The 21,520-nt window shown below is 41.7% G+C and overlaps 1 protein-coding gene across 3 annotated transcripts; it reads left to right on the top strand.

Moving 5' to 3' along the window:
* The first annotated feature begins 11,190 nt into the window (after nucleotides 1–11,190).
* Nucleotides 11,191–19,001, top strand: LOC137590883 (carbohydrate sulfotransferase 12-like). 3 transcript variants are annotated; one of them, XM_068308715.1, is made up of 7 exons: nucleotides 11,191–11,287; nucleotides 11,496–11,638; nucleotides 11,918–12,079; nucleotides 13,043–13,206; nucleotides 14,857–15,003; nucleotides 15,148–15,449; nucleotides 17,576–19,001. In XM_068308715.1, the coding sequence occupies exons 2-7, from the start codon at nucleotides 11,524–11,526 to the stop codon at nucleotides 17,811–17,813; spliced, it is 1,128 nt and encodes a 375-aa protein (XP_068164816.1). In that variant the 5' UTR covers nucleotides 11,191–11,287; nucleotides 11,496–11,523; the 3' UTR covers nucleotides 17,814–19,001. The 3 variants fall into 3 exon arrangements, with proteins under 3 accessions (XP_068164816.1, XP_068164815.1, XP_068164817.1); XM_068308714.1 differs by having other exon boundaries at nucleotides 11,211–11,376; XM_068308716.1 differs by lacking the exon at nucleotides 11,918–12,079 and having other exon boundaries at nucleotides 11,211–11,376.
* The last annotated feature ends 2,519 nt before the right edge of the window (nucleotides 19,002–21,520 follow it).

Here is a 21,520-nt window from a genome sequence, read left to right as displayed (position 1 = left end):
ATGTGATGCCCCTGTAGTTGGCACACACCCTCTGGTCCCCCTTTTTAAAAACAGGAACCACCACCCCAGTCTGCCACTCTTTCAGCACTGTCCCAGACTTCCACGCAATGTTAAAGAGGCATGTCATCCATGACAGCCCCTCAACACCCAGAGTCTTAAGCATTTCCAGGCGATTCTCATCCACACCCGAGGCTTTGCCACCGTGAAGTTGTTAAACTTCCTCGGTGCCTTCACCCAGAGAGATTGACTCAAATCCCCCATCATCCTCCAGCTCTGTGTCTGCAACAGGGGACAGGTCAGTTGGGGTAGTTGGATTCAGGAGTTCCTCAAAGTGTTCCTTCCACCGACCGACAACGTCCTCAGTCGATGACAACAGTGTCCCATCCTTGCTGTATACAGCTTGGATGGTCCCCCGTTTCCCCCTCCTGAGGTGTCGGACAGTCCTCCAGAACAACTTTGGTGCAGTCAAATAGTCATTCTCCATGGCCTCTCCGAACTCCTCCCACACCCTGTTTTGCCTCCATCACAGCCGAGGCTGCAGTCCTTTTGGCCTGTCGATACCCTGCAACTGCTTCAGGAGTCCCCAGGGACAACATGCTCCTGAGGGCCTCCTTCTTCAGTCGGATGGCTTCATTGACCGCTGGGGTCCACCACGGTGTTCAAGGGTTACCGCCCCTTGAGGCACCCAAGACCTTGAGACCACAGCTCTCAGCTGCAACTTCAGCAATGGAAGCTTTGAACATCGACCATTCAGGTTTGATGCCCCAAGCCTCCACAGGGATGCATAAAAAACACCTTCGGAGGTGTGAATTGAAGGCCTTGCAGGCAGAGTCCTCCTCCAGACATTCCCAGTTCACCTGCACTACTCGTTTGGGCTTACCAGGTCTATCCAATGGTTTCCTCCGACAATGGACCCAACTCACCACCCGGTGGTGATCAGTTGACAGCTCTGCCCCTCTCTTCACCCAAGTGTCCAAAACACACGGTCGAAGGTCAGATGATACGATCACAAGATCAATCATTGACCTCCGACCCAGAGTGCTCTGGTACCAGGTACACTTATGAGCATCCTTGTGTTCGAGCATGGTGTTAGTTATGAACAATCCATGACTAGCAGAGAAGTCCAACAACATAACACCGCTCAGGTTTATATCAGGGAGGCCATTCTTCCCAATCATGCCCCTCCAAGTGTCTCCTTCATTGCCGACGTGTGCATTGAAGTCCCCCAGGAGAATAATGGAGTCCACTACAGGGATCCCATCAAGGACCCCATTTAGGGACCCCAAAAAGGCCGAATACTCTGAGCTGATATTTGGTGCGTACGCACATACAGTATAACAGTCAGAGTTTTCCCTCCCACAGCCTTAAGGCATAGGGAAGTGACCCTCTCATCCACCGGGGTAATCTCCAACACAGCTGCGCTCAGCCGGGGGGCTTGTGAGTATCCCCACACCCGCCCTGCGCCTCACACATGATGCAACTCCAGAGTAAAGCAAGGTTCAATCCCTATCCAGAACTTTGGATCCAGAACCGAGGCTATGCGTGGAGGTAAGTCCCACCAGATCCAACTGGTAACGCTCCACCTCCAACACAAGCTCCGGCTCCTTCCCCATCAATGAGGTGACATTCCAAGTCCCAAAAGCCAGCTTCTGACGCCCGGGTCTGGTCTGTCGTGACCCCCTGTCGTCACTGCCACCCATATGGCAGCACACCCGACCCATCGGTCTGCCCTGTGGGTGGTGGGTCCACAGGGGTGGGAAGAGTCCACGTTGCCTTTTTGGGGCTGAGCCCGGCCGGGCCCCATGGCAGACCCGGCTCACTGACGGGCCCTCCGCCCAGGCCTGGCTCAGGCTTCCTTCGGGCAGGGTCACTTGTTTCCGTTCTCGTATTTTCATGGGATCTTCTGAACCATTCTTCGTCTGGCACTTCACCTGAGACCTGTTTGCCTTAGGTGACCCTACTATGAGCACAAGACTCCTGACAACATAGCTCCCAGGATCCTTAAGGCACACAAACCTCTCCACCACGATAAGGTGATGGTTCCTTGGAGAGGCTGGACTGAACCATTTCCTGAACCATTTTCGGCCATGGGACTGGGAGCTGTCCTGGCCCAAGGTGCACCAGGACAGGAACAACCGGTTCTGTAACTGATCCTTGAGCTGCTTCCATGGGAGACCAGGTACTCTGCTGTGGAGAAGGAGGGCCTGACCATCAAGTGGGCCCTTGAGAGCTTGCGGTACTACCTGTTAGGGAGGGAGTTCAACCTAAAGACCGACCACTGAGGTTTGACCTAGATTAACTCTATGAAAGACCACAACAGTAGTCTCACCCGCTAGTACATCTTTCTTCAGCCATTCCAGTTCCATGCAGAAGTGCGGTCCTGTTCAGACTGTTTCACGCTCATTCTCCAGCAGGTCCACACTCACGTGTCTGCATCACACACACTGTCGCGGTAGTGCATTCGAGGGTGCACACTCGGTGCCTACGCGTTTCCCTACATCCACACAGAACTGTGCGAGAGATGCTCACCTGCTGATACTGCGTTGGTCCGCGTCCGGTTCAGGTGCCAAACCGAGGCACTACTTGGGTGTGGCTTAAATAGCACATTGTCAGGCCAGCCTGGTACCTGGACTGAGAAATTTTGTGACTTTTGGGGTTGTTTTCTATTTTGCGGGGTTTTGATAATTGTTTAACCAGCCATATGATGAGCATTTATGTTTTATTCTTTTCTGGTCTATTTGTACAACAGTAGTAGTAATAATATTGTCTGTTTCCTGCTTTATTATATCAGATATTGTAAAGACACCCCATGTAATTATTATTGGTCTGCCAGGGAGGGGCATTATGATATATAGGGAGCATTTCTGCTTTATTGGATGAGAGTTGGAGTTGGAGCTAGAGTGGAGCTTGTTATTGAGCATTGTGCATGGTGGCGATTACTAGTGTAAGTTTTTTCTGTATATACCTCTTTTTGTTGCGCTGGTTTTTGGTTTTTGGGAATTTTTATCGCTCACTGTAAATATTTTTGTCACTGTTTTTTTTGGTGAAAATAAAAAAAACACAAAACGGATCTTTTGCAGCTGTGCGATCATTTTTTCACCCACTGCATTCATGAACCCGTGACAAAGTGAGAGAGTTGTCTTTGGTGCAGACTTCAGTGGACATGTTGGTGCAGGACACAGAGGTGATGAGGAGGCGATGAGCAGGTTTGATATCCAGGAGAGGAATGCAGAAGGACAGATGGTAGTTGACTTTGCAAATAGGATGGAAACAGCTACAGTGAATACTTTCTTCCAGAGGAGGCAGGAACATAGGGTGGCTTATAAGAGTGGAGGTAGGAGCACACAGGTAGACTACATCTTGTGTAGACGGTGTAATTTGAAGGAGATCAGTGACTGCAAAGTAGTGGTAGGCGAGAGTGTAGCCAAACAGCATAGGATGGTGGTGTGTAAGATGACTCTGGTGGTGAGGAAGATGAAGATTTTTTATTTTTTATTTTTGCAAAAACACTTTAATCACATGCAAACATTTTACAATTTTACAGTAGATGAAAGCACTAAAGTGCTTCAGAAGAAGATTTTGTGCAAAAAAACTTCAATCACATTCAGAACATTTTACAATTTTTTACTAGATGAAACTTCAAAAACACTAAACACCAATAAATAAAAGGAAATACAATTTAAAAATTAGTGTATTATGTTAGGAAGTTTGCAAAAGTGAGGTGATCATCAACTAAAGTGCATAGGACATTTTTGTAACACCAGATGTTCCTAAAGTTGTTTAGGTCTTTTGTCATTTTATAGAAACCAAATTCTAGTTTTAAGCGACATCTGATGGTCACATAAATTGCAAGTTTTGCCTCTCCAGAGATAAAATTTAAAAGCTGTCACTTTCTCTGATTCGATTTATTGTACCCAGCACTGTAGATGAATTTCCTGATACTAAAATTTTCAGTGAACAAATTAAAAACATTCGTTAGAAGAGTGAAGAGCACTGCAAGTCTCCCACACTCACTGAAAGTATGAAAGATTGTCTCATGAAGGGAACAGGAGGGACACTGTCTGGGCACAGCAGGGTTAAAAACAGAGATAAAAGCATTGGAACCGATGGCACCATATGAAATTCTCCACTGGAGGTCGGCTGTTTTTTTTCTTGAGGGGAAGTTTGTATAGAAGTCTCCACTTTGGGTCAGGTCCATTTCCCGTCATCCTGTTGGCCCAGGTAGTGGGTGCTCTGTCACACAGGCTTTTCTTGTTGATTACTTTTACACATTGTTTGTATAGTATTTTTTTGTTGGCCGTGTGCAGCCTGATTTGTCGTTCATCTCCGAGGAGAGGACCCTCCAGTTCTCCAAACAGGGGACTGATGTGTACCTCAGGGAAAGGATCTTTGCTGTCCCTGTACTATAGTCCAGGAGGAGGCTTCTCTCCTTCCCGGAGAGTCTTTGCCTCCACAGTTGTAGCACCCTCTGAGTCACCCTGGTGGACTGGATGTTCAGCAGGGAGCTCACAGCCTGGGCATCCACCAACGCTGGCCCGGCGTTGTCCACCAGCTGCTGGAGGGTCATGGTCCTTGTTCTGCAAAGCGCTGCAGACAGCCCAGGTGTGGCTCCACTGCAGACATCCAGCCTGGCTCCATGCACTAGTGAGTCAGAACAGAGAGTCAGAGCTTTTTCCTGGGCTGCTTTTAAATATGGCCCATGACTTAAAAACACCATGATAAAACTGAAGCAAACCATTTAACTCTAGAAACTTGGAATCCATTAAAAACAGTGCAGCATCCAGGTCCAAGTTACTCACATGTTTGAATATGCAGCTGGCCACCTCTCTCCACGTCAGATCCGCTGGTCTGGTCAGAAACCGCTGGATGAACTGTAATCTGAACGTGGCCGTTCTACTAAGCCAGGTGGATGAGGCCCTGTCCCCCCTCCTCTCTTGATAAAAACAACACTCCTTGAGGCACCCAATGCAGCTCATCCCAGAAAAAGTTAACAAGAGGGTCAAGGCAGAACAGAGGACGAAATGGTTGTAGCTGAAAAAGGAAGTGTTGCATGACTTTTAGGAAGAAGTTAAGACACGCTCTGGGTTGGTCAGGAGGTGCTACCAGATGACTGGACAACTACAGCTAATGTGATCAAGGAGACAGATAGCGTATTTGGTGTGTCATCTGGAAGGAAAGTAGATAAGGAGACTTGGTGGTGGAATGAGGAGGTACAGAAGTGTATACAGAGAAAGAGGTTGGCTAAGAAGAAGTGGGACACTGAGAGAACTGAGGAGACTATACAGGAATACAGGGAGATGCAGCGTAACGTGAAAGTAGAGAAAGGCCAAACAAGGGGCTTATGATGACTTGTATGCTAGGTTTGACAGTAAGGAGGGAGAGACTGATCTATACAGATTGGCAAGATAGAAAGACAAAGATGTGAAAGATGTGCAGCAGGTTAGGGTGATTAAGGATAGGGATGGAAGTGTATTGACATGTGCCTGTAGTGTGATGGGAAGATGGAAAGAGTACTTTGAAGAGTTGATGAATTTGGAAAATGAGAGAGAACAAAAACTAGAAGAGGTGACTGTTGTGGACCAGGAAGTAGCAAAGATTAGTCAGGATGAAGTGAGGAGGGCATTGAAGAGGATGAAGAGTGGAAAGGCAGTTGGTCCTGATGATATACCTGTAGAGGTTTGGAAGTGTCCAGGAGAGGTGGCAGTAGAGTTTCTGATTGGGTTGTTCAACAGGATCTTAGATAGTGAGAAGATGCCTTAGGATTGGAGGTTATGGGGAAGAGTAGTTGAAGCTAGACTAAGGGCAGAAGTGGGGAGCAGTATGGTTTCATGGCAAAAAAGAGTACTATAGATGCAGTATTTGCTTTGAGGATGTTAATAGAGAAGTACAGAGAAGGCCAGAGGAAGCTAGAGAGGTGAAGGTTTGTCCTGGAAAGGAGAGGAATGAAGTTCAGTCTTGGAGAAGAATTAATATAATAATATTTTTATGTTTCACCAAAAATATATGATGATACACAAATACCACTTAAAAGAAAGCAGACATGGTTTCCAAAATACAAAATAAGTTGCTCTGAAGCACATATGTCAAAGTCAAAGACCGGGAGCCAGATCCGGCCCGCAAATTAATTATCTATGGCCCCCTGGATGTTACTTAATTACCATTAGAACTGGTCCGCAGGCCACAGCCACCTGCTGGTCTTTTGCATACAACCAACACTACGTTCATCACAATGCAATGGTAGCCCGCGAAGTCACTGCAGCGAGCTGGCCTCAGCTTCATTATTCATCAGCCGTCAGAGCAGAGGTTAACTTTTAGCTCCCCTCCTTCTCAAAAATGGAAGGTGGATGCTGAGAACAGCTGGTTTCAAGCCCCTGTTTCAAGCCCGTGTACATGTTCGCAGAAGTAAAAGGCAAACCTGTGTCTCTTCTGTGAGGAGAAAGTTTGGCTGTAATGAAAGAACATAATCTAAGAAGGCACCATCAAATGTTTCAGAAACATAAAAAAAGACATTACTTTTCTTTGAAGGAAGTTCATTTTACTCTGTGTACCTGTTGAAAATTTTTTTCACTTAAAATTGACAAAGCCATAAGAAAATATTACTTTATTCATTTAATAATATAAACTCTTGGTTCAATAGGCTATGTGCAATAATTTCAAGGTTTTAGTAAACATTGAACAAGTCCGGCCCTCGGCTTGAAGTACATTTGGTTTTTTGGCTTTCCATGTATTTGATTTTGACATCCCTGCTCTTGGAGGATATTTTAGAGGCGAACAAGAAATTATTAATTGTTTTTGCTAAATTTTGTACATCAGGTAGCTGTTCAGCTTCTTTAATGAACAGGGGAAAAAAGAAATGTCAGGGGATCCAGAACTCATCAGGTTTTATTCTCTGGTGATCTTTTAAGAGAATCTGTCTGGAAGCTCAAGTCAGTCTATTTAAATGAGATTTGACTGACTTGACATCTGGAGAGGGCGGCACGGTGGCGTAGTGGTTAGCGCTGCCACCTCACAACACGGCGGACCTGGGTTCGAGTCCCGTTCTGTGCGGAGTTTGCATGCTCTCCCTGTGTCTGCGTGGGTTCTCTCCAGGTTCTCTGGCTTTCTCCCACCTCCAAAAGCATGCGCTTCAGGTTGATTGGCCATTCCAAATTGCCCGTAGGAATGAGTGTGTGTGTGCATGGTTGTCTGTCTTTGTGTGTGGCTCCACGGTGCACTGGTGCCGTGCCCGGACTGTCCCCTGCCTCACACCCTATACTGCCGAGATAGGCTCCGGCTCCCCGTGACCCACTGCGGCGGGTATAGCAGTGGTAATCTGAAGATGACTGACATCTGGAGAGCCACATGTCGTGGTTCGGCATTGCTGCTCTGCTGTGCTGGGGTGTGACAGGCAAAGAGGCCAAGCTTTTGCGTGGAGTCTCGCCTCCACACTTGTCCCTTACTTCAACACCTGGCCTTGATCAGGCTGATTAGCCTGAGGCTTTTTAAACCTGACTGTCTTTTAGTTCTGTGTAGTGATGGTTAGTGATTACATGTAGTATTACACTATATTTTCTGAATAGAACCGAATATAATGTAATTCAATGTGTTAATCTTTGCTTGCTATATTGTAGCCATATTTTCTTTTCCTTTTGGCTTCTCCCTTCAGGGGTCGCCACAGCGAATCAGTTGCCTCCATCTAACCCTGTCCTCTGCATCTTCTTCTCTCACACCAACTACCTTCATGTCCTCTCTCACTCCATCTATAAACCTCCTTTTTGGTCTTCCTCTAGGCCTCCTGCCTGGCAGTTCAAAACTCAGCATTCTTCTACCAATATATTCACTATCTCTCCTCGACATGTCCAAACCATCTCAGTCTGGCCTCTCTGACTTTATCTCCAAACTATGTTGTAGCCATATATTATAGGAAATTGTTTTATGGTCATTGGTCCTTGCAGGGTTCAATAAAGCAATAAGAGATATAGATTACATGTTCATGTGTAAAAATATACACATCTGTTCATGTGCGTGAGTTACATAGCATGATTAGCATTCTCACGTCTGGGTCGGTAACGCCTCATCGTTAATGACGTGTTGTTATTGTACGTCAGGTGCTGGGAACAAAGCAAACACATCACCTGCAAATTGAAAATGACATTTGTGTGGTTTATTATTTCATACTCCGTGAGCAGCAGAGCCTGAAAATAAGTTTCTTAGAAATTAAAATCTACTTTGTTCGGCGGCACAAGTTCAAAATGTTTCTACCTTATTAAATTGCACTTAGACCGGCTGGTGTTTAGGATCACGCATTGATCCGGACCACTAAACTGTTTCACCTGGTGAAAGAAGTGCCAGTGTGTCACATGGTGAATGGGGTGCTTAGTGTTTCGGCGCATTTGGTGTGCCAAACGTCATCAGACACGTGGTTTTTCCATGTCTGAAGCAGGCTCCGGAGCAGTGTTTCACATGGGAACGCGCACCGAGTCCGTGGCATGTATCAGAAAAAAAAGGGAACATCACTAGTGATGGTAAGATGAAGCCTCATGAGGCGTCGGACCATTTCAGGCTACTGGTTTGAGTAATGGTTCATTTCTTAACGCTTCATATGCAGATGAAATCACCTGCTGGCCTTCAATACAAATACAGGCAGTTGTTGTTTTCATGTGTAATCCATTCCAACATCTGTTTTGGCTCTTGTAAATGACTATATAATACAAAATTTTTCTTTGACCAAATCATTAATTGATAAGTGTATGATATAGAGTATGTGTGTATATATACGTACTGTATATGTATATACACAGTGTGCCTTCATTACTTGCAGTTAATGCGTTCCAGGAACCAATTAAGTTTGTTGCTCTATCAATTAATTGAGAGCAACAAACTATTTTAATTTTACAGTAATTTAAACGTTTATGAACCCTCCACATACATACCTTCTCCCCGTTTTACTTTTTTCCACACTCCTGTCGACTGTTTAAAGCAGTTTTGTGTCTCACATAAGTCTGAGACTCATGGAACCGAGCACGTACGGTATCACGTGACTGCCTACCAAAAATCCGCGGTGAGTTCGAGAGCTGTGATGCACCAATGCACGAAGGCGCACAATACTGTATGTATATATGTACATACTAGGGCTGTCACTTTAACGCCTTAATTAGATTAATTAATTACGCTGCAAATTAACGCGCTCTAAAAATTAACGCAATTAATCGCGAGTGGGAAATTTGGCCCATTGAGGGACCCGTAGCAGACCCGCTGCAGTGACGTCACTTCCTACTTGTGCCACTAGTCAACAGCAGGGGGACTGACAACAGAGATGGACGCGACACAGGAGAGCGAGGCAAGCCCACTCGGACGTTTGGGGGGAAAGTTTATTTATAAAAAGAACAAAGACGGGACTATCAACAAAAACGCAGTGATTCTGCACTGTAAACGCCTCCGTCAGTCTGCCCCTGGGCAGCTGTGGCTACACACGTAGCTTACCATCACCAAGTATGAATGAGGAGTGAATGAATAATGTATCCGGTGTAAAGCGTATTTGAGTGTCCAGAAAAGCGCTATATAAATCTAATCCATTATTATTATTATTATTATTATTATTATTGTACCTTTTGTAAAAGAGAATTTTCATATCACCGAAGCAGCTCCAGCCTAAGGTATCATTTAAATGCAAAACATGTCAAGGACACAAAGTTGTCTGTTGTCAGTTCCTGTAACGTTAGCTTATGAAAAGCCTGTTGACATTTTGCTGTTTAGTTGCCTTATTTAGAGGCATGTTATACTATTTATTTTGAATTACTGTATTGAGTCAGCTTTAGTATTCATTTTGATTGAGTCTGCTTATGTGCCTTTTTGAGACTCAGCCTTAATTTATTTCTGAATTTTATTTTATTTAACTGTATTTGTATTGTATTTTTGAGAAATGCACCTGGCCTAATTGGTTTGCTGATGTGCTTGGCCTTTTTTCTTTTGAATTTCATTTATAAAGCACACTTAACCAATAAAAATGTGGATTTAAATTCGTCTCTTCTTGGTGTATTCTCTGAACAAAATCTTCTTCGGTTCTTTAGCTCAGTTGAGAGGTATATCTTTAGTGATGAGACAAATGGTATTCCAAAAAGGTTTACTGAAGAAGTTCAGCAGTTGAAAAGTTGGTGAGGATACAGTGCTGGGCTCTCAAACAGGCTCTTCTCCAGAAGAGCCTGTTTCTGAGTCCGAAGCCCAACCTGCATCCGAGTTTGCACCCAAGTCTGCTTCCGGGTCCGCATCCCAGCCCGCTTCCAGGTCCGCACCCCAGCCTGCTTCCAGGTCTGCACCCCAGCCCGCTTCAGTGTTTGCACCCCAGCCCTCTTCTGAGTCTGCACCCCAGCCTGCTTCCAGGTCCGCACCCCAGCCCGCTTCAGTGTTTGCACCCCAGCCCTCTTCTGAGTCCACATCCCAGCCTGCTTCCGAGTCCGCACCCCAGCCTGCTTCCGAGTCCGCACCCCAGCCCGCTTCCAGGTCCGCACCCCAGCCTGCATCCAGGTCCGCACATCACCCTGTGTCTGCGCTCGCTCCCCAGCCGGTTTAAAGCTTGGATTCCAGCCGGTTTCTAGACCTGTTCCCGATTCTGGGCCTGAACTCCATTCAGTCCTGGAGCTCGATCCTGACCCTCCCCCGGGTCTGTTTGTGGGACGTCGGGAGCCGCTCCTTGAGGGGGGGATACTGTTACGGTTCGGTGTTGCTGCTCTGCTGTGCCGGGGTGTGGCGGGAGAAGAGGCCGGACTTTTGGGCGAAGTCTCATCTCCACACCTGTCCCTCATCTCAACACCTGGACTTGATCAGGCTGATCAGCCTGAGGCTTTTTTATCCTTACTCTGTTAGTTTTGTGCCAGATTGTTTTGTTCCCTTGCCCACATGTCTAGTTTGCTGAACTTTGAGAGTTGTCTTGTGTTTCCTGGAATTTTGCATTACTGATTAAATATGAGTGAAAGCTTCTACATGAGTGTTCTGCATTTGGGTCCAAATGCTACCCCCAGTGACACCACATCAAGTTATTTGACTAAGCTGTCGTCAGTCAACAGGTACAGTGGTGTGACTGAATTTGTGTTTTGATAAAAGGTACTGTGGTGTAACGGATGTCAAGTCCTGCTTAGCTTAGAAGGAAAACACATTTTCTTTTCACAATATTTGCTTTGCAAACAGCCAACACTTCATATTACACCTCTGAACCATAGATCTCGGGAGGAAACTGTCCATCTAGTTTGGGCTTTTTGAGAAGTATTTTCCTGTCAGAATCAGGTCTTCTATCAAGGAACATTGAAGAAAGGTGCATAATGTGGTGACTGATTTGCATGTTTGTCCACAAATGGATTTTAAAAACTTGTCATCAAAGAATATCAAGAAAGACATTTTTATGTAATGATCTATTTTTTTCCCCACGTTCTGACATATTGGACTGTATTTTTTGACCATGTGTTGCTGATGTTACTTTAACCTTTCAACCATTCACGGTATACGTTTACTCTTTCTGACAGAAGCTGACTCCAGGTATAACTCCCAAGTATGATGGCACCATGGAAAATATTCAGTGTGCTCCTTGTATTATTGGTAATCCTGTATTTCATCATGTTGTCCTTTGACCAAATGCACATGCTGCAAAAAATGATAGCAAAGACAGGTAAGTTTATGTGTTTTGGTGTTTATATTATATCCTTTCTGTGAGTTGGCATGCACTCAAAAAAATAATACTGTATGTTACTTAATTGAAACATGTGAAACCTTTTTTACACTCACAAATATTGAGTAGATATGAAAGCTCTCAAATCTGTTAAAACAAAACCTGAGTCATGAGTAAAATCTAAGTAATATTTTCTAGTACGTGTTAACAAACTGATTTGGTTCAATTACCTACACAAATTGAGTAAATTAATTTGGGGGGGTCGCACCCCAAAATGAGGGAGGACGTCACCTTGCTCAAGGGAACCTAGGCAGTGGCTGGGAGGTGAGCTGACGTCTCCCACCATCAGCTCACATGTCCTGGCGGGAGCGGGGTTCGAGCCACCGATGGCTGGGCGATCTGTTTTCAAGACATCTGCTCTACCGCTGAGCCACTGCCAGAGTGAGTCTTCAGTGCATCTGTTTATATTATGTTTTTAAGTTGTTAGTTACTACTCCAATTGAGTTGACTTTTTAATAATTTTACTTATTAAAACTAACTGACATTTGTTAATATAGTCTCAAAAAAGGCTGGTGAAAAATACACAGATTATTAGATATTTAAACCATGTAATCTGTGAGTCAAATAATACTTTATTTTAAGTAAGTACACTTAATTTACATGTGTCTATTTCAGACAAATATTCCTGTTGGAGTTTTACTAATTAATTTTGATGTAGTCAAATCAAATACTCATCATGATGACATTCAGAATTTTTATTGAGCATTTATATTACTGTCACATTTACCAGGTCCTTGAATCATTTTTTAGAGTGTGTTCTCCCTGTGTCTGCATGAAGTAGGGGCAGTAGACAAGACAATTAGATGGATGGATGGATAGGTGGACGGATGGACAGATATACTTCATTGATCCTGTACTTTTGATCCCAAACTGGGAAATTCAATTACTATAATCTCATTGGCAAGGAAATGGATGGATAGATATATAAACACAAAACACACAACACACAACACACACACACACACACACACACACACACACACACACACACACACACACACACACACACACACACACACACACACACACACACACACACACAGACAAACTCATATCTTGTTCTGACAGTTTTCATTGTTTGAATAATCTTTTGAAATTTGGTTAAAGAATTGTTTGGTTGTATTTCTTGACTTTCATGTGAAGATCTTTGGGAATTAGACCACAAACTACTTGACAGAGGATATGTGAACTCTGGCCATTTTTGGATTCAATATTAAAAATTTCATGAACATTGAAAAGATGAATGACTGCTTTGTTACATCAGATCCTTAAAGGAAATCACCTTAAACAATACCAGGGATAACTGCAAATAGTGAACACATCTTCATCTTGTCATCACAACAGAGCCAATCCATCGACTGCAGAAACTGAGACAGAAGCAGCTAAGAGAAATGTGTGACACTATTAAAAAGGACTGGAGCTACAGTATAGATGACTTGAGTGATGGGGAACTGGCAAACTTAATTTATGACGACAAGCATCACATCATCTACTGTTACGTTCCCAAGGTGATAAAGACATACATACACTACGGGACACACAGGACTGTTATTGACATATGCATCATACACACACAAAAGATTTTGGCGTTTGTATGTGTTCCACGGACGACTTCATCTTGATATGATATCATTTTGAGTTATCAGAGTTCCGTAACCTGGAGAGTTTGGCAGTTAATGCAAAGCATTACAAGACAACAATGAAAGTCTCAGGTATACTGTCATAATCAAAATTCAATTTACTGTATACTTAGACTGCCTGGAGTCATTACACTGATTACTTTCCGCCATTGGTTTGATGTCCTACCAGGTTGACCTGAGATCACCATTTACATATTCTGTACTTTGTTCATGTATTTCATTTTGGCTTTGGATATTTCCGTTCTAACGACAGGTTCAGCCTGTCTTGCCTGACCGTTACCTCAAGAGAAGATCTTTTTCTTCATGCTAATCATTGTTATCAGATATTTGGTTACACAAGAGAACCCAGAATTTGGTGGCAGTGCATCCGGGTTGTCCCTCGCCTCTCGCCCATAGCAAGCTGGGATATGTTCTGGCAACACCTGAAACCCGCAATGCGGAAACGTGGCTGAAGATGAGATGATTACGTTCATCTCTAGAAAATGAATTGATGGAACTGTATCAGTGAGATTGTCAGTGTTTTCACCACATTCAGCAGAAAAGCAATGCCAGTCGGTACATTCAAAGCAAGCTTGGAAGGAGGAATGCTGCCCTGACCATAGAGTCTTCATCTCTCTCTCCAGACGTCTGATGCATAGCTCATTAGTTGGAATTCAAAGAATGCTAGTAAGAAGCACCCATAGACCGCCATTTGCTTTCCATCAATTCATTTAAGTTAAATTCCCTTGCAGCTGCTCTACTACCATGCTCTACGGCTTGACTGTTATGCTTATATAATGGAGTTCAAGCTTAAGACTGTCTCATGGTCGGAGCTATTTTGGAGTCGTCAAATTCGAATTTACCAAAGTCGTTCTAAAACAGATATTAAAACTGGTTCGATGTCAGCAAGAGGAACCACAACTGCTGAAAGCATATACAGTATACAAAGCTCACTGGATTATTAGACCTACAGCCCGTTTTTGATGAAATTTAAGGTTTTTAAGTGCGCCTAATAGTCCGAAAAATACGGACTGTTAATTCAACCATTATTTGGGTTGTTTTTTTGTACAAACACACACATTTCCACCAAACACGCATCCCACCTAAAGTGAACGTGAAATAGACAGATAGCTAGATAGATGTATATTTTATTTTTCCAGAGGGAAATTATGTAATTGATGTGCTTAGTGCTCAAATATGTTTCTCATCTCTGAGAATTTTATTTGGTTATCTCCTTTAATTACGAAGACAAACAAAAAATTCTAGGCAAAATATGACACGTAGTTCTTGATGGACATGGACTTTTGTGCAGCTTATTAAAACACACTATAAGTAAAGTTATTATACAAAAAAATCATCTGCTATTGAGTGGGTAAGGTGGGAAATTTTATCAGGATTAATTGATTTTATATGGGATGACCCTTTCACATGTTGGTGTTAATTTTTAAGTAGATTAATACAGGTGCTCAGTTAGGGTGGCCATTATTTCATAATGAAAAATTTGAAAATTACTGCCTTTAACCCCTATCCTTCTTACAGGTAGCATGTACAAACTGGAAAAGGCTTTTGTATGCGCTGAGGTATGGTTTGTCGTCAGATCAAGACCTCGTGTTGATTAGTCGGCGCGATGCCCATGATTCTAAAGCCCTTCGATTCCTAAAAGACATCAATAAAACAGAAGCGAAGGTCAGTTAATTCACTTGAAGTTATTATAAAAATATTTCTTTTAGGCCTTTGTTTCTGAATCAACTATCAGAATCAGTCAGTCCCATTAGATTCATGACACAGAATTTTTGTGATTGACAGTTTATATATATTTGTTGTTTACAGGCAAAGCTCAAGCACTACAAAAAGTTCCTGTTTGTGCGGGACCCATTTGTTCGTCTCGTCTCTGCCTTTCGTGACAAGATCCAGAAGTACGGGAAATCATTCTTTGAACGCTATATTTTCCTCATTTTGAACCGGTATGGCAACTTGTCTTATACAGTAGAGACAAAGGAACATGCCATTGCATCTGGAGTATCCCCTACATTCCACAACTTCGTACAGTACCTGATTGACCCAAAGACAAGAAAACCTTTCGATGAGCACTGGAGGCCGATGTACCAACTCTGCCATCCCTGCCTCATACAGTAAGGTCATTTTCTTCAGAATTGTAGCTTAAATGTCATGTCAGTGTTCAGATAGAGGCTTACTGACCTGAGGACCAAGTAAAAACTAAATTCTGCCACTGAACAAATGTTGGTAAAAATCATTGTTTCTGATAAAAGAGCTCAGTTTGCATTGATGGGTAAATGAAGCAACTATATGTCAGCATTACAACAGCATTAACCAAATTAATATTAATTGAAATTGGTTGATGGCATTTTGTTCTGGATCAGACTTTAGCAAAATGGCAGCATGCTCATGTTAAGTAAACACAGCTTATGACACATTTTAATTCTGGAATTCACACATTTCCTTAAGCAGTTTAACAGAACTTGTCGAAAATAAACATGGCAAACACAATTTTTTTTGCCGTTTTTATTACTTAAATTGCTTAGCATCATAGACAAATAAATCACCCAGATCCTTAATGTAAGTGAAATGTCTAATACTGTACTTTAACGGGTCGTACAATTTGTCAAATTTCCTTCAGTGTTGTTGGGGTTGGGGTTATGTCTCAGTCACCTTCCAACGTATCCTTATACTATATTCTGGTACTCTTTTTGATGGTATAATTTGCAATAGGTGGCAGTCACAGGGTGGGGTCACTGCCTACTAGTATGGTTTCATTAAGCATGCTCTGTAACAGATGTGATGTGATATGCCACAGAAAACGGAACAGAAGGTTTTACTAACCATGTAATAGTGCCGCTCATGGATTTTCTTCTCTCCTACCACGCGTTTTGTGATAAATCTGGTTATTACGCTGCACTGTGACTGACAAAAAATACAAGATTTGTGATCATCCAATTGCCCTAGCTCACTGACCTATACAGAACCTGATGTTTGGGATGAGCAACAACTATAGTTCAGAACTTGTCCCACTAGGCATTAACCTCTTCACTCTGCTGCCCCTCAGGAAATGTTGAAAGTTTATCAAGTCCTGCAGCTCCAGACATCTCAACAGCTTCTACTCACATACCATAAAAAAGTGAACTTAAACTGGAAATGTGCGCAACAGATCCTATATCTTATTTAATCTGTGCAATAGCTCTTGTATGCTGTGCCTTAATGTTATACATTAATCATTTATACCTCCATTAAATACCTTAGTTATTCATATGCTGCTTGTCAAGTAATAACCAGACCTTTGTCTTTATCTAACATCATTCTTATACTCCTGTTGGAGCTGAAAACAAATGGTAATGACTCCCAATTAATCTCATTGGGAGTCATTACCATTTATATGGTAATGACTCAAACCATGTGTCTCTCTTGGATAAAACCTGGACATTACTGTCCTCAAAGGAGTGGCCTTTGTCTTTCAAGTGCAGGTGGACTGCCAGGACTAGTCCTGAGGAACTGGCTCTCCGGTGTTGAGCTCTAAACAACTGCTACACAAACATATGAAGAAGAAAAAGAAAAAATGAATTTCCGAAAGGGGATTATTAAAGTACATTTCCCATTTCTTCTTCTTCATATGCTTGTGGAACAGTTGTTTGGTCTGCTTTCTTCACTGCACTAGACAGCATACCCCACATTATTCTGTTTGTGGTGTTTTGTCATTAAGGCTGACCAGCTTCTGTTTTGGCTTGCTACTAGGCTGGAAATGTATGGGAATCTTGTGTTTACTGAAGGTTCTCCTCAATTTTTTAGATACACGAGCAATATCAGGGGTCACGACGTGTTTTTGTTTGCCTTCTCTCTCCTGTTCAATGGATGCTGTCCAGTGCAGTGAGGAATGCAAATACCTATTGTCTTGGTGGTGTTGGTTAATTGTTTTGTTTTGTGCTTCACCATGAGTATCTGGACTCTGAATAATCAGTTATAACTGAAGAAGTCTCTCGGATGAGAGGTAAAGCATCTTTAAAAATACTTATGCAAGTCCAGTTGACTTATCACCCCCCCTTCCCTCTTTTTTTTTTTACCCATTTTGAAAATAATTTAACTGCACCATTAAAAATTATGTGAAATAGTAATCATCATCATCATTATCATTCTTATTCTAATAATAATAATGCAATGATGTTAATGCAATTCTGTGCTTAAACAAAATAGTCCTTTTTTTCCTCATTTACCGTTGTGGGCTGCTTGTGTTTCTTTTACTACTCAGGTATGACTTTATTGGCCATCAAGAGACTCTTCAAGAAGACACTAATCAACTGCTTAAGATATTGGAGCTTGAGAAGTGGAAGTTCCCTCCTGCGAATCAAAATGTGACTGCTCAAGATTCTATGTTTAACTGGTTCAAACCAGTACTCATGGAGGAAAGGAGAAAGCTGTACGAATTGTATGAGATGGACTTCAAACTTTTTGGCTATTCAAAGCCTGTTGAATTACTTGATGGTTGAGATAAAGTCAGGATTTTGATAACTTGGAGCAAACCAAAGTTCACTCGCAACAAACACTTAATTTCTGTATTTGGAAAAATGAAGGCATTACACATCTGCAACACTCATTTACAAATGTTAGATTTTCCAAGTGACCCTCTTCCACTTCTGCATGATAATTTCCAATCCAATGCGGTAAACAAAAATATAGTACAGAAAAGTAAAATACCAAATTTGTATATACTAGGCATTTTGAAGTTTTATATTAATTACACAGTATTTCTGTATGCACATTACAGTCGATATTATTGGGTTACCTCCTTGTTCTAATATTTAAATGTTTGGATAACTGAGGATACAGTGGTTTTTCAGATATTTGGTTGCCCACTCCATCTGGCCCACAATTTAGAATATGGTCAACAATTGTATGCCTACATTCATCAGGAAACCAGCCTGTGTGCTAGGACTGTTCTTCCTCTTCTGGTTTATCATCCTGCTCTTCCACCTTACATCCTTCTGCCTCCTCATCTAGACTATTGACCTGATTATTCTTTTGATGTACCTCCATTTATGTATCAGAAATGGTAACTTCTCTGTGAAAGCTTTATATTTTTCACCAATTAAAAATTTGGGTCCACAACATTGACATTAATATAATTTTACACCAAAAAGCAATAAACTTTCAGTGATGCCACCAAAAGAAAGTGACATAATTCAAGAGTTTTTAAGAAGACAAGTTCAAACAATGGTGAGTTGCTGTTTTTTCTTTGGTAACTCTTTTGGTAGATTTTACTTTCAAAATCCTCTCTATTAAGCATACAATCTCCGACCTGTCACACACAAAAATGGGGAAAACATTTTTTTTCAATCAAATTTTCAAGTTACACAGCATGTTAGCTTTTAGCCCATCCAGAATTTCTGCCACATTTGTTTTTGATCTTCTATCCCGTCACCTCTACCCCATCACATTAAAGCCTGGAATGTGGTGGAATCATAGTCGTGTGTGGTATTATTATTCATTGGAATTGGAATTGAATTGAGAAGTAAGATCCATGTGTTGCATGTGTCACACAAAAGCAGTTAAAATGTCAGTGTTTTACCACTCAGTAATTCAGCTTCAATAAAAAAAGCATCTAATGTGGCAGCAGGCATTTCCTGGGATGAAATGACTGGCAAATGGTGTGTGCTCAATATGACATTACCTATATCTAGGCCAAAAAAAAAAAAAGCATGTACAGGTTTAGTGTATGCAGGGTGTTGGAAACAACAGGTTCTTCTGGCCCATAAAAGAAGACATTCTTTGTTGTTACAGTTGTGACAATAGCAACAGCAATGTTGCAGTATTGTTTTACAGAGTTGGTCCATTATCATAAATTGTCTACCATAGCCATGTGAGTGTGTTTTGAGTATTGAGTGCTGGCAAAGTTAGCTGTGAATGCTTTTTTGAGCAGCTATTAAGACAAAACAGTGGTAATTTCTCAGTGGCTGTCATTATTGTGGTCTGAACAACGTCCATCTGAATTGGTCCACTTTGTTACACTATATTCCTACCCGTTAGTGTGATTTTTTTTAAAGAAACAAGGCTGATTATTTTTTTTAACTAACTTGGTGTTTTGTACAAAAGTACACTTTCTGAAATGGATAACAATTTGTCTTAGTTTTTGGCTAAAATTGCTTGTTACTTTTTCCAACCCGTCACAGAACAAAAATTAACTCTGATCTGTGGATGAAATATGTTAAAATGGTGCCTGAGCTTGACAAATATGTTGCAAGTGGTACATGTTCTACATGGTATGAAATAAAGAAAAACAGCACTTTTATATGATTAAAACCTCAAAATTACAAGATTAAATCATAACAGTTTTCGTTGAATAACCCATATTCACCTGGGAAAAATTACAAACATATTTAGAATACAAATAAAAAAGTCTTTCCATTTTGTTGTAGACGAGTTATCTAGTCTACAACTGTTTATCCGCTTCACGGACCAGTCATGTGTATTTAGATATGCATGGCTTAATCTTTGAGACAAGCTCATGCAAATAGAAGGATCAACACCTAGCCCTTGATCCCATGACCCAACACCTAGCCCTTGATCCCCTGACCCAGATAAGTGGAAGAGAATGAATGATTACAACAAAAAGCACACTCACCTTTTCTTTTGGAGTCAGTATCAATTCACATAGACTATGTGATGAAGGGATCATTTTTATTGATTTCCTATATAAAAGAACTGGAGCAATACATCAGGTTCATGTTTTTCCAGGAACCTTCTAATCCCAATTCTATGTCCTTAGATTACCACTGGAGGACACCCCTGTGCCATGCAAGAAATCCATAACAGTCTTTGCTCTAAATGTCATGTCTGTGATATGTTTACTTATACTGTATTAGTGAGAACAGTTTTTAATGAGAACATTTGCAACTCACTTCCCAAAATAGACCTGTTAGAATTAATCTCACAGACAGGCACATAAAGGGGAGGACAGTTTCTGAATCAAGGGTTAATTATATGAGCAACAGTCATATTGGGCCCATTTCATAAAGCACGTTTAGTGGAAAACCTGGGTAAATTAATCCTGAAACCAGGGAAAACCAAGGTTTTTGGTTTCATAAAGGGAGGTAACCCAGAGTCAGAGCAATCCACTCTAATGAATTCACTATACATTACAGGAGAGAACCTGCATCACCTCTGGATGATTCCTGCTATCCAGGACGGCAAAGCAGTGTCAGACACCATCTGCTGGAATAATTTCAGAGTCTAAGTCACCATCACCACCATCATCACAGTGGGCAAAAAAACAACAACCATACAATGCACATTTCCTTTGGTCATCTTCATTTCTTACAAATACAAAGTTAGTTTTTGTATCGTTGCAATAGTTAACATTCTAATAGTTAACATGATTCACCTGTGACCCCCACCCACCTCTAACATTTACTCCAGTATTTCTATGTCCAGATCTGCCATCCTAATCTGGAGGTCCTAGTAAACCATTTCTATTTTTTTTAGAAAGTGAATTCTATAAAGTTCTTCAGCAGATAGATAGGGAATACATGAGGAGGACATAGTTGAAAAACATAGTTGGATAGTCCACAGAATGAACCACTGAGCGTCTATTTCACTGTGATAATCTGTGGAGTTGGGACCTTTCTGCTACTGTCCAGCCATGCTATGTTAAAAAAGGATGAGAAAAAAGAATGTGTTAATACTTCAGTGGAGGATAAACGTCACATTCTGTATTCCACCAGAATGTGAAGCATTATGGTGGAATGCTTCATTGCTTCACCAGAATGTGAAGCAATGGGAAGAGAACAATCAATAACAAAATATTAGACCACCGTTGTTTTCTCAATTTCTTGTTAATTTCTTTTTCCTTTTATCAATTAATAACTCCTGTGTGTATCATGTGACTAAAACAGAAAATAAAACTTGGAATACCTTAAAGGGTTTTTAAGCTATGTTACACGTTACAGCATGTTATTGAATGACAAAATAAAATATTGTCTCGCCCAAATTTTGGCCAAGCAAATTCATATGATACAAATAAAAATAGTTGGGGAGAATCAACAGTAGGCTGGGTTTGTATACGGATTTAGTTTGACTTTTGACAATGTGTATACGTAATGTGTCCTGGTTGCTCCTGCTGTCCTGGCTCCCTCCCTATCCTCCTCCCTCCATGTTTGTTCAGAGAAAAGGCAAACATAAAAAACAATGTTTAAAATAC

Source organism: Antennarius striatus, chromosome 23, assembly GCF_040054535.1.
Source record: "Antennarius striatus isolate MH-2024 chromosome 23, ASM4005453v1, whole genome shotgun sequence".
Classification (NCBI taxonomy): domain Eukaryota; kingdom Metazoa; phylum Chordata; class Actinopteri; order Lophiiformes; family Antennariidae; genus Antennarius; species Antennarius striatus.
The sequence above is the reverse complement of the archived record's forward strand: the minus strand, read 5'-3'. Positions and strand labels throughout refer to the sequence as shown.

Coding starts and splice junctions, on each gene's coding strand:
- LOC137590883 (XM_068308715.1), top strand. CDS start 11,524: ATGATGGCACCATGGAAAATATTCAGTGTGCTCCTTGTATTATTGGTA. Junction 11,639..11,917: donor AAAAATGATAGCAAAGACAG/GTAAGTTTATGT, acceptor CCCCAAAATGAG/GGAGGACGTCACCTTGCTCA. Junction 15,450..17,575: donor TGCCATCCCTGCCTCATACA/GTAAGGTCATTT, acceptor TTTACTACTCAG/GTATGACTTTATTGGCCATC.